The sequence below is a fragment of the Nilaparvata lugens genome, chromosome 5 (genome assembly GCF_014356525.2).
Source record: "Nilaparvata lugens isolate BPH chromosome 5, ASM1435652v1, whole genome shotgun sequence".
Taxonomy (NCBI): Eukaryota; Metazoa; Arthropoda; class Insecta; order Hemiptera; family Delphacidae; genus Nilaparvata; species Nilaparvata lugens.
Genome location: NC_052508.1, coordinates 60,367,525 through 60,384,703, shown reverse-complemented (window position 1 = coordinate 60,384,703; position 17,179 = coordinate 60,367,525). Strand labels below are relative to the sequence as shown.

The window sequence follows — 17,179 nt, the reverse complement described above, 5'->3', positions numbered from 1 at the left end:
TTATTATTATTCAATTTCAAATAAATTAAAGTTTTTATTAATAATAAAATTACACAAAAACATTTGATGGTTTTCAGGGAATTTTACCCATAATTACCCACTTTTCATATTCAATGGTAACTGTAGGAGAAATTTAATGTGAAATATGTGCGCAAAGTTCGTTTGCTGCACTCAAGAAACCATTATTCTGCACTCGCCTACGGCTCGTGCGTAAACGTTTCTTTTGCTGCAGCAAACTGTCACTTTGCACACTAGTTGCACAAATAGCTATTTCAGTTACCGGCATTTATTCTATTTATTTCTCTATGTTAAACATGACATGGATGTAACAACATTGGCAGATGAAATACTAAGGCAATCCTTCTGTTATTTTTTTCTTCCAAATTCAAGTGATGACATAGTCCGAAATAAATTTTTGCAAACTATAGGGGATCAGAAGTTGGCTGGAAAATCAACTTACGCGATCTCTGGTGGCAAAAGTAACCTATTGAAAGCTCACATATTCTCCATGGAGGCGCTAGTGTTCAAGCTTATTTCAAATATATTTTAATACAAATTAATTAAAATTGAGATTTTTGTACATTAGATGTAGGCGCTCAGCCTCTATCATCTGATATCCACACCACATCTTCTAACACGGAAGCACTAGCATTTGAACTTCTGATCCCCCTATAGGGGACCAGAAGTTGGAACGCTAGCGCATTCATGTTAGAAGATGTACAATAATAACCTCACTTTGAATTAATTTGTTTAAAAACATATTTGACATAAGCTCGAACACTAGCGCTTGTGAACTTTCCATAGTGAACTTTTGAGATCGCGTGAGTTGATATTCCAGCCAACTTCTGATCCCCTTTGAATTTAGATGGTTGAATTCATGAATGAATTAGAACAATAAATTTTACTCAATTATCACTTGAAAGGAGAAAACAATATTGAGTTGACAATTTTAAAAACAAGAAAGAAACGGGTCGCTATCTAGGTGTCACCCCGACTACCAGACACCTGGTCATTTTGGTCATAGGCGACAACCTGTACTCTCGTAAAAATATACCATTGCCGTCAAGTTGTCACCCTGACTACTGGACCGAAGGTGCCAACTAGTCATGACAGTAAACGACAACCTGAAACCTGAAACCTTGCACCCTCGCGGCAGAGAGTCCCCCCGACTAGTTGTCACCTCCTTAGAAAGGAGACAAGTAGACGGGGTCGGCTCACGTCAACCTGTCCCCTCAAAACCGGTTTTAAAAGGGGACAGGTTGACGGGGTGTCAAGTAGTCGAGGTGGCGCCTAGTCGCGTTCCTAAAGAAACACAAATTTCTTGAGTATTCTATTGAATATTAATTTGTTTGGTGCACTTACTGTCATGAGGTATGGTGACAGCCATCTCCCGTTGGCCGACATAGAGTAGACCCAGCGGGCCAATGACCTTGGTGGGTATGCTGAGCAGGTGGGCGGCTGCATCCCTGAGGAAGGGGTGGTTGCTGACCAGAGTATGCGAGTCCCCGGGCACCTCCTCCACCCCCACACCACCCACTAACAACACCATCACACTGCGAACAAACAATATTCACTCAATCACCTTCGTTACATCATACTTGAATTTCTAAAACCTTCTTCTCACTAACTCCTCTCCTACTATATATTCATCTATATCAAATGATAATAAATTTAAATATCGGCTGATTCAAAATGGACTTTACAACTTTGAAAATTCATATAAATCTTATTAAACAAGGTAAAGAGCTGATTTTGGTGTTGTTTTAAAGGAAAACACTCCAAGTTTTGACTCGCGTAGTCCGCTAGTGCCTGGTCGCACCGCAAATGCTTGTGCGAGTCTGGGAAGAAATCGACTATCGATGGGATGTCTGCAGGATAACCAACGGAAGTCACAAAGAACATCTTTAGTTTAAGGTGGAAAAACTTGAAGTGTTTTCCTTTATAACAACACCAAAACCAGCTGTGTACCTTGTTTAATGAGATTTATATGAATTTTCAAAGTTGTAAAGTCCTTTTTTAATGAGCCGGTATTATCTTACCTAGAGCATTTTGTATCAGACTCCTATTCGCGTACAAGTCCAGTAACTTACTGTACTTTTTGTGAGTAGTATCTTGTTCACTTGTAACTTGTCGATCTATATTCTTGTGAATATTTTGAATGAATTTCGAGTGAATAAATTCGATTTAATTAAATTCGATAAATTCGATTTCATTAATCAATGTATAATGATAAATTGTATAATGAAAAACAATTGTAAACCTCGTACAGACGGACCTTTAGAAATATGTGGTAAAGTGATAGCATGAGTTCTACATGGGTATAACATTAACTTGTCTACACAGGTATAACATTCTACTACTTAATTGATAAAGACAACATAATATATGCAAAAGTATAAAAAATATTCTACTGCAAAAATAAATAAACAACATAAATAATTGATTAATGGATGTATAAAAATAAATTAATAGATAGAACAAATGCAAGTGTACAAAAATATCTATTAAATATACTTGTAGAATGTGGAAGAAGCATTTGAATGAATCAAAATTGTTGGAGAGAAGGTAATAATCATAAAAAGATTGAGTGTTGATTATTGTGAATGTTGCCTCAAATATCGGGACCATGACACTGCTATAGTCTGCTCAACTTCCGCCTAGCTAAAAACATAAAATATGGAGGAATTATACAGGAAAAAATGTGAGTATGAAATTTACACTTGATTTACGAATTATGATTATTTTGTATAACTTCTCTTCAATATTATACTATAATAATTATAATACTAATTATTAGTATTGTGATTATAATTGGATATAACGATTACTATCAGATGGCAGGAACGAATTTTGAGTAATTCATTAGAATGGAAACTCCCAGAAAATTATGCCAGAAAAAACAATTGGTTCAATTCCCATGATAATCATTAACATTTATAAAGCTGAGCAATATGAAATATTTCATATTCCTGGTTCAGTACAGACCAACTACTAACAGAGGAGCTAGTAATAGAAAATTTACTGTAAATTGCCAATATTACTGAAAACTATAATTGTACATAACATTTTAGAACTTTTTCTGGAAATATGATATGAACTTTTACAAGAGAACAAATCTTATAGTATTGAATTTAATAAATGAAAAAAAACTTCAATTCAACAAGACTATTAAGAAATACAGTACTGAATTATTTGTTATATTCCATGAATAAAAATGAAATAAATATTATATCAAAACTAGGGAAGTTTTGATATTAGTTTACTTTTAATTGGAAACCTATGCAAGCATTGTCAGGATAGATGCTATAAATGTCTGGAAAAAATCAACTACTGGATAAAGTAATTACAATTTAAATAAATGATCATGTTTTCGAATTTAGTATTGATACCGTTCTCTAATTTAAATAATTTTTATCAGTTTGATGATTTCGCAGTTTTATTCTTAGAACACTATCTTTTGATACCGTACTCCCAGAATAAATGTTTAATTATGTACTAATTGCTTTTTGTTTGTGAAAATACAAATTGATGGACAAAGAACTTTTTTTGATAAATTCACACGATTCATCATGAAATAAAAGATAAGTTAATCTCACATATATGTATAAGCTCTCAGAGTTCTCAGAGTTGTAAGCAGATGCATTTTATAGCTATTATTTTGATCAGTTTGAGAATTTATGTAGATTACTATTCAAATTGAATAAGAACTATTTTATTACAAGAACATTCACGTTTCACGAGTTCATCATTTTCCCAATGAGGGAATTTGAAATAAAATTAGAATATTATTGAAGAGTTTATGACAAAATAAGATTAATAATTTCATCATAATATTTTTATGAGATTGTTCAGTATGAGGCATTACAAGATTGGTCATCATATTGTTATGATGTTATCATAACATCATAATAATATCCAGTTATTTCCAATTGGTTCTTATTCAACACTGATAATAAATTCAATGCAATTCAGTCTTGCATGTTTCTGCTGCACTAGAAGAATTTTCAGTTGGTTCTAATTCAACACTGATAAATTCAGTACCTCTGTTTCTGCTGCCCTGGTAGAGGTAGAATTTCCAGTAATTCAACACTGATGTATTCAGTGTTGAATACAACACCTCTTGCATGTTTCTGCTGCTCTGATAAATTAAATTAATAATACAACAACATTGGTTTTAATTCTGTACCAGGGAGTCAGAACACTTGAAGAGGTAGCAGGGGTTTTCAACGCCTTCAAATGCAAGCATAGACAACCCGCAACACTGATATAGTTCATGTACCTCTTCTGATGCCCTAGTAGGAAGGAATCTGGTCATTTCTAATATGTAAGTAAATTAGGCCCCTATTTGAGCGGAAAATTTAAATTTCTCATGATTTTGTTTGTGACTTACTGGGCTCATTTTTGAAATGTAACAGGATGTTAGAATTTAGAAAGAGGTAACTGATGCATTACTCCATCAAAATTCAAAATTACAACCAACATAAATGGAAATGAATATTGTAATAATTTTCTGTTCACTTCAAATTTATTCATATCCCACCCAGTCTTTCCAAAATGACATTACCATCAATAAACTCCACATGAATAATGCATGCATGTATTGACATGTACTAAAATTTAATGCATTAACAGAAATATTCTCAGAACTATTCCACCTTGAGTTTTGAAAATAGGATACATAAATTACTATTCACATGGATTTCAATGATATATCCTAGATAGGAGAATTTCTGAACTGTAGTGATATTCACTTCATATTGTCAGCATTAGTTGAATGAGAAGCATTGATGTTAAGTATAAGAAGTGCTGACAGTTTCAGGTGAATCTCACTAGAGCATGTAAACTTGTTTACTAGGACAATCATAATTTATATTGAAATTTCTAGCAATGAAGAGATCGTAACCTACAATACCAAAACATTATTATAAATTACTTTAGTTGAGTTAAATAGATGCGATCAAGTTGATAATGAATAGTAAACTCATTAAACACTTCTTAAAGTAATTTATTGGTGTATATATTATTTGTAAAATAACCATTATATACCAAAACAACATTATAAATTACTTTAGTTGAGTTAAATAAATGTTGAGTTGATAATAAATAGTAAATTAAATTGAACACTTCTTAAAGTGTATATAGATGGAATTAAATAGAGAATGCATTTATTCAAATGCTAATTAATATATAATTATTATTTAACGAAAATCCTAAATAAATGCTGCAAATCACCCCGAAGACCTCTGCTACTGCAGACATTGACAACAGGGTTAACAGCCAGATGGAAATTTGCAGCATTTAGCCAGGTGATTTGCAGTATTTATTTAGGATTTTCGTTAAATAATAATTATAAAATGTATATATTCAGAGTTACTTAATTTCTTATTATTTTGAAAAAATATCATAGATCCCTTTTTGAAATGGTTTTTTATATAAAATAACCGATTAAAAACACAAACTAAAACAACTACTTTCAATGTTTTACATGTTAAAAAAAATGAATTTCAAATAAACGCTTTAATAATAGTTTTGTTTTAATTTGTATTTTCATTGATCTGTTATTTTATGTTAGAACTCTTCAAAAAGGGTACTATGATGTTATTTTACAAATAATAAGAAATTGAGTAATCCTGAATATATTCATTTTAAGAAGTGTTTAATTTAATTTACTATTCATAATCAACTCAACATTTATTTAACTCAACTAAAGTAATTTATAATGATGTTTTGGTATATAATGGTTATTTTACAAATAATAAATACACCAACAAAGTCAATCATTATTTTTAAATGTGTAGTTAAAATTATTTTTATACGATTGATAAATGATAATGTATGATTAACATTGTTCCCAATGAAAGACCTAGTACAGTAAAACAATAATGGACAGTAAATTTATTTTGAATTTTAAATATTATAGATGAATTGAAACAGTGAGAAACAGATAGCAATAATATTGATAAAATTAACTAACAAACAGAAAGCAAACGCCAACAAAACTGAACCATATATTCAATAATAATTATAACTTTTATAGTGAGATACACGTCCAACTGTCAGCGTTGGTTGAATGGGAAGCATGAATGTTACTATATACTGAATGCTGACAGTTTGGAGTGAAACGCACTAAAGCTGAACTCAATATTATTTTATAGTGAAGGTTTTTTAATGTAAACACCAATTTTCTAATGAATTATATTAATCGTAAACAAACTGTGCTTTAATCGCCTACAACTATACTCTTGTTATTCCAGAAATAGGCCCACTACTCCATAAATTCATTAATAATTGCAATCTTTACATGGAATCAATAATGTATAACTATAATGTTCTGAGAAACATTACTAGCGCATATAAAACAAATTTATAAATTGGATTAACACTCTCAAAGTTCAAGAATATCCTTCAAATTCCAAAGTGCTGGATCATATATATTCAACCATGATTACTAACTGTATTGAATACCGGTAATACATTACAATAAAAACGTAACCAATTAATAATAAATTTATTAATTAAAGTAACGTTGTAGTCTCAATAGCTATAATGGGCTCTAGTGAAATTCACTTCAAATTGTCAGCATTATTTGAATGAGAAGCATTAGTGTTATTTATAAGGATTACTGACAATTACAAGTGAATTTTAAATGTTATTCAAAACACGTTTCTAATTTTAATAGCACTGGTTTATTCAATCATAAGTTGAAAAACACTGTAGTTGAATTTATTAACGGTGATGTACTAGAAAAACGGCATCAACTAGTGAGATTCACTTGAAACTGTCAGCAATAGTTGAATGGCAAGCATTGATGTCATTAATACAGTTTCAAGTGAATCTTATGAATTGAGCCTTTAATGAACTAGTTTCAATATTAACTACTTTCAGTATCAACAGTTTGAGTTGAAATTAGTTTTAATATCAACTACTTTCAACCCGGTACTTCTCCAAAAATGGTGTTACAATTCCAATATCACCCACACTGCTAGAATGGTACTAAAATGTTGATTAATGCTTATATGTTGTTGTTGAACACATTAAACCAAATGCGCCAGCATATATGTTACATGTGGGAGAAAAACAACATTTCACGAAACTTAACCGGTTCACATCAATGATAATTTGAAACGGGTATAAGGAAACACTTATGGTGTCAAAAATACGTATCAAGTTTACTTATAGGTATAGAAAGTCATATATAGGTAAAGTTTTAATACAATGAAATTCACCTTAAACAGTCAGCATTCCATGTAGATAACATTCAACGCTCCCCATTAAAATAATGCTGCCATTTTGAAGTGAGTCTCACTAGAGGTGTCTTCGGGGTATAAAATGCTATTGCCAACCGAACCAGCTAAACAACTTTCGAGTCTAGGATAATTTGCGGGTCAAAGGTTGGCACCAGACAGAGATAGTTGTTGTTCCATATGGAAGAAGGTGAATTTATGGTCTTTGATTGCCGTTTACTGATGAATTAAATATACGCGCGCGCAAGAGCGTGTTGGTAACGGTGCGTGTGTGAGATTCAAATTCCACGCACACACACATGCTACAGTAGAATTCACTTTGAACATTCAGCATTAATTTGGAGGGAAGCATAGATGTTATTCATAAGGAAAGCTGAAAGTTTAAAGTAAATCTCACACGAGGTGCGAAACAGTTATAAGCGTCGAGATTTAACTGACACTTATATTAGGCGTCACAAATAGCCAAGAAAATCAACCATATTACTCAGTTAAAAGTGTCAGCCATTTATTCCTTACAAATAACATCAATTCTTCTCACTGAACCTATGCTGACAGTGAAGTGAATCAGTGTGGCAAATGATGAGGTTTTTGATCGCAGAGATAAATCAGACAAATGAGGATAATGTTTTACGTTAGTTGGGTTAAATGTGTTATCCTGTTAACAAGTTTGGTGCATCGACCAATAAAAGGCCTCATGGATCACCCAATACATCGATCATAATAGTCATTTCCTATTCCAGTGTGGCCTAAAGTGGCACATAACACAAGCTTGCGATTATGCATCCTATATTATGATGTATGCTTTCCTATATGCTTTATGATGGGTAGTAACTTTTGGGTCACTCTGTATAACACTAAAAAGGGTAGTAATTATTGATAAAGCACACCCACAATTATTTACTATATCCTATTTTCACTTTTTGTGCAGTTGAGAAGTTGATATTGTGGTAATTATTCATATTGACTAAGAAATTGTCAAAAACCACAGATTTATTGATAGAAAGACCGGTTTCGGTTATTACACCATTTTCAATCTCATAAACTCATTGAGTTTATCAGAGATAGAGTATCAATAAATCTGTGTTTTTTGACAATTTCTTAGTCTTTTTCATTCAATATCCTATTTTCTTTATTGTTTGTCTCAACTAAGGTAGACTATAAGTTTATATAGTAACTGTAATGACTGAATAATTTTAAAAAGGGTACTTTCTAAAAAGGGGATTTCTATTTTTATTTATATTCAAGAGTAGCCCTAAAGAAAAAATATAACTGTAATGACTAAGGAAATAATGACATAGTTTTGCCATTTTTTCGAATGCAAAACAAATTATTTTGTTAGGAAACATTTTAGAGATGGGGACAAAATACTCCTAATAAAATGCTCTCGAAGCTTTCCTAAAATTATTTTCTATATTCTATTAATTTTTTTTATTGAACTAGGCCTATAAGACTTCTAGAAACTACAACAATTGTTGACAATTAATAGCAATATATAGTGGATTCAACCATAGAAAAAAGATACCGTCAATTCCATTATTCGTTTCTGATAGAACCCAATATTATATTGTCATTAGGTATACGAACACTAACTATACCAGAGCAACCGATTTATTTTTAAATACCCAGAATCAATTCAATGACTGGAGAAACAACAGGCGTAGCCCAAAACTGTTTCCCTCACAAATTTCTATAGAGTCCAAATAAGGTGATATGTGATATACAATACAATAAACTCAAGTTCTCAGTTTTCACCATCTCCATTTTAATTTGAATTCTTCCATATATTATGGTTCGAGATATGCCATGATAATAAATTAATAAGATTCACTTTGAACTTACAGTATTATATAAATCCTATTCAACCTATGCTGATACTGTGAAGGGGATGTCACAATAGAAACATGCCCTATAGTACTAACTATAGCACACCAATTTCTGTGAGAGTGAAAAGTGAGTTCTTCAAGTTTTCAAGTAATTTTGGACTAATCCTGTTTTGCTTTTGATCCTCTAGCAAACATTGACTTGGCTTTGTACATCTGTAATTGAATTGAACTTGATAATAGTATCTTAAGTCACAAGGACGGGAAGGGCCGTTTTGCAGGCGAGAATGACGTTTCGTTAGCCGAGACTAGGATTTAATTCGAGCACAGCAAAAGACATTCACGTCCAAGTAACTAACACTATTTATTGTCATAATAATCTAGAAAAGAATAATTGAGAAACATAAAACATTACCTGCTTGTGCTGACATTACTACATGCATTCTATAAACATAACCTAGTTTACAAGTTTTGAATCAGGAATTTCTTGATTGCAGTTGACAAAACTTCCACCTGGAGCGGTTTTCGTACCAGTTTTGCTGTTCCAAATTCGGAACTAGGAAACATACTCGACTATAAAGAAAACATATGATTTTATTACAGTATAGTATGCTGTAATGAGAATCATATGTTTATTTATTCTACAATCAGCTGTTTACCGGCTTGATTTCATGGATGTAAAACAACTGAAATTGAATGACTATGACAAAATCTATTTTACAAATGGATTTTAATATGCAACATTTCCACAATTTTTAATGTATTGTAACAGTAGTCTATTGTATTCAATATGTATTTTGTTTCAAAAGATACTGTAATATTTATTTAGGTTTATGTAAACCCACTGGTTATGGAAAGGTTTAGATGAGGTGTTCCCAGGTAAAAACAGAAAATCAGGAAGATGTTACCATGAGGCAGTACCATAATTCGTTATTTTCTTGAAGATTGATAATTTCTTCAGCATCTTCATATTCGCAAGAACAACTTTACATAACTATGGAAGTCAATGAGAAATTGCATTTGTTCAAATACTAATGCTAGCTTTAGATTTCGTTGAATAATATTTATTTTATATTTTTATTTACAAGTCATAATATTATTAGTATATTGTCAGGAATAAACTACATAATTATTGAATACAAATTGTATTCAATAATTGTGTAGTATTGTATTATAGAATACTATTACAATATCATCACAAAACAATACTCTGATTATACTATGCTACACTCTAAAAATATTGTGGACAGTTCTGCAAAACATTACAATATAGTACAGTATTCAACAGAATCGACAACTGTCTAGATTTGACTAATATAACAGTTGAATTCAATCAAAAAATCGTAAATTTCAAATATATTGGAATTTACTCCTGACTGTCAGCAAATCAGCATTCCTTTTTGACATATATTGAATTATTGTACTTTGATTATACTAGGCTATACTCTGAATGTATAGTGTACAATACTACAAAGCATTACAATACTGTACAGTACTGTATTCACCAATTAAAAACAGTTTTACATAAAAATGAATAAATAATTTGTAATTAAATAATTGGCGTGGCTAGAAAAAGAAATCTTGTGCTCTAGCCACGAGTTCAAAACATTTCTTACCTATATTTTAACATTCAAGAGAACCGACAACCGTCTAGATTTGACAAATATAATCAACAAATCGTACATTTCAAATATATTGAAATTTACTCCTGACTGTCAACAAATCAGCATTCCTTTTTGACAAATATTGAATTATTGTACCTACTTTGATTAAACTATTCTATACTCTGAATGTATAGTGTACAATACTGCAAAACATTACAATACAGTACAGTATTCAACAGAACCGACAACCGTCTAGATTTGACTAATATAGCAGTTGAGTTCAATCAACAAATTGTACATTTCAACTATATTGAAATTTACTTCTGATTGTCAGCAATGCTTATGAATAAAACCATTGCTTCCCATTGCAGACAGTATAAAGTGGATCAGTTGACTACCAGTTCTGACTTCTGTTGTGAAATAATGACCAATCAGCGACGGCGAGCTCTGCCACTACTTCACAATCACCTACTTCTCAATACGTGGGCGGCACAACTACTTCACTTCATTCTGTCAGATTCAATGGGAAGCAATGGTTTGATAATATAAGAAATGCTAACAGTTCAAAGTGAAGCTTTGAAATACGTAGGCAGCACAACAATGCGCAACTGATCACTCAACTGAGCTGCACTAATCGAAAATGTTGTAACTTGGATTCAAGTTTCAATTGATTTTAAATTAGAAATGGAATGGAGAAGTAGGTTGATTGACTGTTGATTTAGTGCAAATTATCGAGAGTTAGTTTTGCGTTTAAAAAATCGATAATACAAAATAATAATATAGATAATGCAATGTTTGGTTGATAACTATTCAAGGAATAAATTGATGTGAATTTGAACCAAAATAAGATTTATTTTATTTCACAGATACAGCAAATTTAAAAACAAAACAAAATACATAATAATTCCATGCATGGGCCAAAGCCTGTGTGCAGGAATGAGTTGCATCATCACTTGACTGTTAGTAGCCAACAAAACTAAATCATATAGTACATAATATTTGATACGTAAGTAGCTATTCAAAGATGTATGATTCATAAATAAAACTCAAAATGAAAATAATCCTTGTGATTCAATATGTAATAAAAAGCGAATCAAGAATGATAATGAGTAAAATGAATTGAATGAAAAAGTAGAAAGATGATTGAAGGAAGTGTAAGGTGTTAATTTTGATGAGGATGAAAAATATAGAAGAGGGGTTGAATAGTTATATAGGGGTTGAAATGTTTATTTATATTGATTATTTATTTAGTTATTTGTGGATACAATCATAAATCATATAAATATGATTGGGAAGGAACAACAGGCTTGGCCCAAAACTATTCCATTCCCAAATTTTGATAATGAAATGTTAAAAAAATAGGTTATGATTCTACTGTAAGAAGTTCAAGTTCAGATTTCGTCCAAAAATATATATGCTAGAAATTTTGAATTTAAAAGAATTAAGACATCAAATTAAAGTAAAATATTATAGAAATGGAGAGATAATACGTGGCAATGTTTCTTTTTACTATAAATAAATTTAAATTTCAAATGGTTTGTATTAATTTGTCAATTTAAAGAGTACCTACGTTTTCGTTATTTGGATCTAAGTTTGAACCAATTTTGAATGGAGAAGAGATAATGAGAGGAGATTTTAGTTTATAGTCGATTTGAGAGGTAAAATGTTAACTCTGTGGTCTTGGACACTATCTAATCGCTCAGATAAGTTAAGAGGCATTTGCCTGCCACTCCCGTTGGACGGGTGACCACTAGTGCCGACTTCACTAAAAATAAATACTTTACATTGTTGTACACTCAATTGTTAATATATTCACTATACACTATATTTTTTACTACAGACATAGATATACAAAATATAGGTACCTACATCTATTACACTCCTCCAAACATATACGCAAAACACATATGCACATATGTGCAGAAACCCTGTTCCCACGAGATAATGTGGGTCGTCTGCTGCTCCACCCCCCAATCAGGGGATCCCCGGTTCGTGACCAGTCTTGGCACCCACCCATGGGGGGAGGGCATGGGGGGAACTCCCTCAGGGCTCTCCCAAGCTAGGAAGGAGGCCAATAATGTTGTCTCTGTAGAGTGAGTTTCGCTTCAAACTGTCACCATTCCTAATAGAGGTAACATAGATGCTTCCCGTTTAACCAATGCTGACAGATTGGCTGAAGCTATTCAGAAGCAAGATGCATAGGAGTTGTTCATTAGAAATTCCAGTTTATCAGAGAAACGAAATGTGTAGAGATTCACTTCAAACTGTCACCATTCTGGAAATAAATGAGAGATTGCCAGCTAGCCAGCATGTAAATAATACCAATACTTCCCATTCATTAATGCTGACAGAGGTGAATCTGACTGCAGCCGAGATTGTTGCAGTTTCTATGTTTTCACTCTGCATAATATAGATGCAACGGTACACTCTACTAAAAAGTATAAACTATGTATATGTGGGATGTTTGGTATATCTTAACAGTATCTTTAGTCAAATGAACAGAATATCTATGGAAATGCGTTACCAAACACAAATTTAATGATTACTAGAATTGAACGGAATCTTTACTCTATGGTGTTACCATGTCGATCCTATACTATATGAAAATGAACTTTATTTTGCCTTTAAATACGTGATACAATAATTATTCCTTATCTGTTTATTTTATTTGAAAATCTCCATACACAAATACTGTATCAAATACAATCTATATTGTTGATTTGAAACTAATGCAACTTAGTTTCTCTTGCGTGCTGAAGGTTTGACTCAGGCTAGATTGGAATATTTGTATTTATTTGTATATTTTTATTAGTTGCTAGAGTATGATTGGTACATCAGAATACAGGCTTGAAGTAAGGATCGAATTTATAAGAGTTGCGTTAAATTGCAGTATGAATCTACTATTACTATTAGTTTGATTACTATTAATATTACGGGAAGAATCTCAAAAAGTGAAGGACTGTACCACTGCTGAAGATGAGAGTAAGAATAATAATTGTTGATGTTTTATAACAGGGAGAGATGGACCAAGATTTTCGGAGCAAAATCAAACTATTGATGAAAGAAATGAGAATTGCGGAAAATATTTATTGATGTTTTATAACAGGGAGAGATGGACCAAGATTTTCGGAGCAAAATCAAACTATTGATGAAAGAAATGAGAATTGCGGAAAATATTTATTGATGTTTTATAACAGGGAGAGATGGACCAAGATTTTCGGAGCAAAATCAAACTATTGATGAAAGAAATGAGAATTGCGGAAAATATTTATTGATGTTTTATAACAGGGAGAGATGGACCAAGATTTTCGGAGCAAAATCAAACTATTGATGAAAAAAATGAGAATTGCGGAAAATATTTATTACATTATGGCATTCTAAAAAAATATCAAAATATGAAATGAGAATTCATTCATAAATTTCTTCAATTATTTTTCCACAGGGGAGTATCATACTCGGGAATCAAATAAAAATAATTTGACATCTATTCAAACAAACAATAAATTGGTATCTAAATAGTAGTAATAGAGTATATAATAGTAAATAATTAACGAAATGTCAGAGGTAAATGTAATAGGCCTAGTTGAACTGTGACATAATTCATTCAAAAATGTATAAGAATACAGAAATGTGGCGAATTTTCCAACAACATTATTAACTGAGGAATGCGATAAAAGCAGACAGCCTCATTTGCTACGGTCATCCATACAAACGATCACCCGAGTGCTCGTGACTCAACCATAACACGAATTTCAATGGCTATCATTCCTGCATCTACCATAACCTAGAAAAATCTGAATAAAGTGAGATTCACTGACAAGTCTGTCAGTATTGTTCGAATGGGAGCACATTGGTGTTATTCATAGGGAATGCTGACACTTCAAAGTGAACCTCACTATAGGATGTAACTTGAAACTGCAAAGTACCGAGATGTTTTCCACTGATAAGTAAAACTTAGCAAAGAAGAGCCGGGAGAGAAGGAGATAGCGGGAAGATAGAGGAGGAGGAGAAGAACAGGAAGCAAAAGCAGATGAGGGTAGAGATAAGAGGTAACGTGAATGGGAAGAGGAAAGATAATAAGATGAAATATTAGATAGAGCAAGAAAGTAGGAGAAAGGAGAAAGAGAAGAAGTAGGAGATAGAAGAAGAAGAAAGAAGAGAAAAGTGGATGAAAGTTTGGATAGAACAAGAATAATTCATAAGAGGTAAGGAGGAAGAATGAGAATGTTGAGCAGAAATAGGAATGGGAAAAGGAAAGAAGAGGAAGTTGCAGAGAAGATAGAACAGCTGGGAAGTAGAGGGTGGAGAGAAACATGAGAAATAAATACTGTAGAGGAAGTAAAAGGGTAATGATAAGATTTAGAGAAGGATATGAGGATGAAAATTAAGAAGAGGATGTTAGATGAAGGAAAGAGAAGAATATAGGGCTTGCAATTGAGGAGAAAAAAAAAAACAAATACCAAAGAGAAGAAGTGAACAAAGAATAAAATGACGCAGACACAAAAACAAAGATGAGCAATAATAGAGTTAAAGAGAAGAAAGAGAAGTGATAAAGAAAATAATACTAAAAAGAAGTTTTGAAAACGAAAAGAAGAAAAAGAAGAAGATTGATTGATTGATTTATTTATTTGTCACATGCTAGGTCTTGAAAAACCTATATCATTTATACATTACAATAATTATACAATGCGAAATAAAAATAATAATAAATTAAAAATAATATTCCAAATATATACAAAAGGTAATTGAAAAATATAAAACTAAGACAAAAAAGTATAACCCCATTACAATTGAAAAATATTACGATATGATGAAGAAGAAGAAAGGAGGAGGAGGAGGAGAAGAAGAAGAAGAAGAAGAAGAAGAAGAAGAAGAAGAAGAAGAAGAAGAAGAAGAAGAAGAAGAATAAGAAGAAAGGAGGAGGATTAGATTAGATTAGATTTATTTATTTATGTATGTTAAAATATTTACTGGCTTATACATTATTTTACATTAAATGACGATAATGCTAGTTATTCAACGAATTTCACAAAGTATAAATAATGAGAATAAATATAGAATGCAATAAGAATAACGATAATATAATAATGTGATGTAACTTCATAAATCGGCGGTGTTTCAACAAATAATTGTCGATTCTTTTAGAAGGATATAAAATATTCTTCCCATTAATACACGAACGGGAGGAGGAGGAGGAGTAGGACAAGAAGAAGAAGAAGAAGACGATGAAGAAACGGGAGACGAAGAAAAAGAAGAATAGTTAGAAGAAGAAAGAGAAGAAACGGAAAAAGGTGCAGAATACTGAAAGAAGGGGGGATGGATTTCCTTGGTACCCGTTAACTAACAGAGAGATATGCCGACGCCAAAACAGGTTTAATCGGGCTCGATAGACGTTTGCGGGGGTGCATGAACCTAACGGGTTGCAATCAGGAAGAACAAGGAGAAGAGGAAGAAAAAGAAGAAGATGAGTCTGAGTAGAAGAAGAAGATTCACAACTAAAGATACGCTAGCAATCCTCGCAGCTTCCTCCGTCCTGCTCTCGGTCGTGCTCACAATCAACCTCCCACGCGTTACATTCAGAAAGAAAGAGAGAGACAGTTAGAACAAGATGAGAAGAAGAGAGAAAAAAGAAGAAGGAAGCAGAAGACACGAGCACGGCACACTTTGCTAAAGTCTACGGAATTATAGCTGTAGAACACAAGTAGTGAAGTCCCTTATTCGGATTTCCTTTTCTAGATTGTGGTATACAAATAGTTGCTACAGTTCTGCCACAAATAGAAAAGTACAATACTTATTGTGGAATTTTAAAAATCTGGTGTGGCGCACTCACACTACTTTCTTTGCCGTTATGAAAATTGATCACCTGACGCTAGTGTTCACGTGCATAAGAGTCTACTATTCAAAGATCTGAGCCAGCTGGTGACAGGACAATAACGCTGGAGAAACACGATGTGTGCAATCTCTCCATAGTGAATGATTTAATAGAATCAACAGTTGCCAACAGTTTGCAATTGGATAATCACATTTTCTCGAATTTCGAGCTTATTTTCAATTTTAGGTGAAAATGTTACTGAACATTAATTGTAGATATTCTCATGCTCAATCTTTTCCACTTGTTTTTTTTTTGTTGAAATTGTATCTGAAGCCTGATAATTGGGAATCTAAAATCAAACTTTGCATAGATGAGGCGGAGCTCCTGAATTTTTTACATATATGTGACTTGTGGCAGTTGATAGAGACTGTCAATGACTATATTAGGTATAAATTTGATCAAAATCGTTGGAGCCGTTTTTGAGAAAATCGCGAAAAACCCTGTTGTTGACAACATTTTGGCCATTTTAGCCGCCATCTTGAATTGCATTTGATTGAAATTGTTCGTGTAGGATCCTTATAGGGGAAGGACCTTAAGTTCCAAATTTCAATTCATTCCGTTAATTGGGAGATGAGATATCGTGTACACAGACGCACATACACACATACACTCAAACACACACACACACACACACATACA

At 32.4% G+C, this 17,179-nt stretch overlaps 1 protein-coding gene across 1 annotated transcript in view; it reads right to left on the bottom strand.

Moving 5' to 3' along the window:
• LOC111049425 (protein N-terminal asparagine amidohydrolase) overlaps window positions 1-17,179 on the bottom strand; it is a 50,270-nt gene that overhangs the window by 9,475 nt on the left and 23,616 nt on the right. Inside the window, exon 3 of the mRNA XM_039429565.1 lies at window positions 1,363-1,553. Coding sequence (XP_039285499.1) covers window positions 1,363-1,549 — 187 coding nt within the window. The 5' untranslated portion in view covers window positions 1,550-1,553. The remainder of the gene's footprint in view (window positions 1-1,362; window positions 1,554-17,179) is intronic.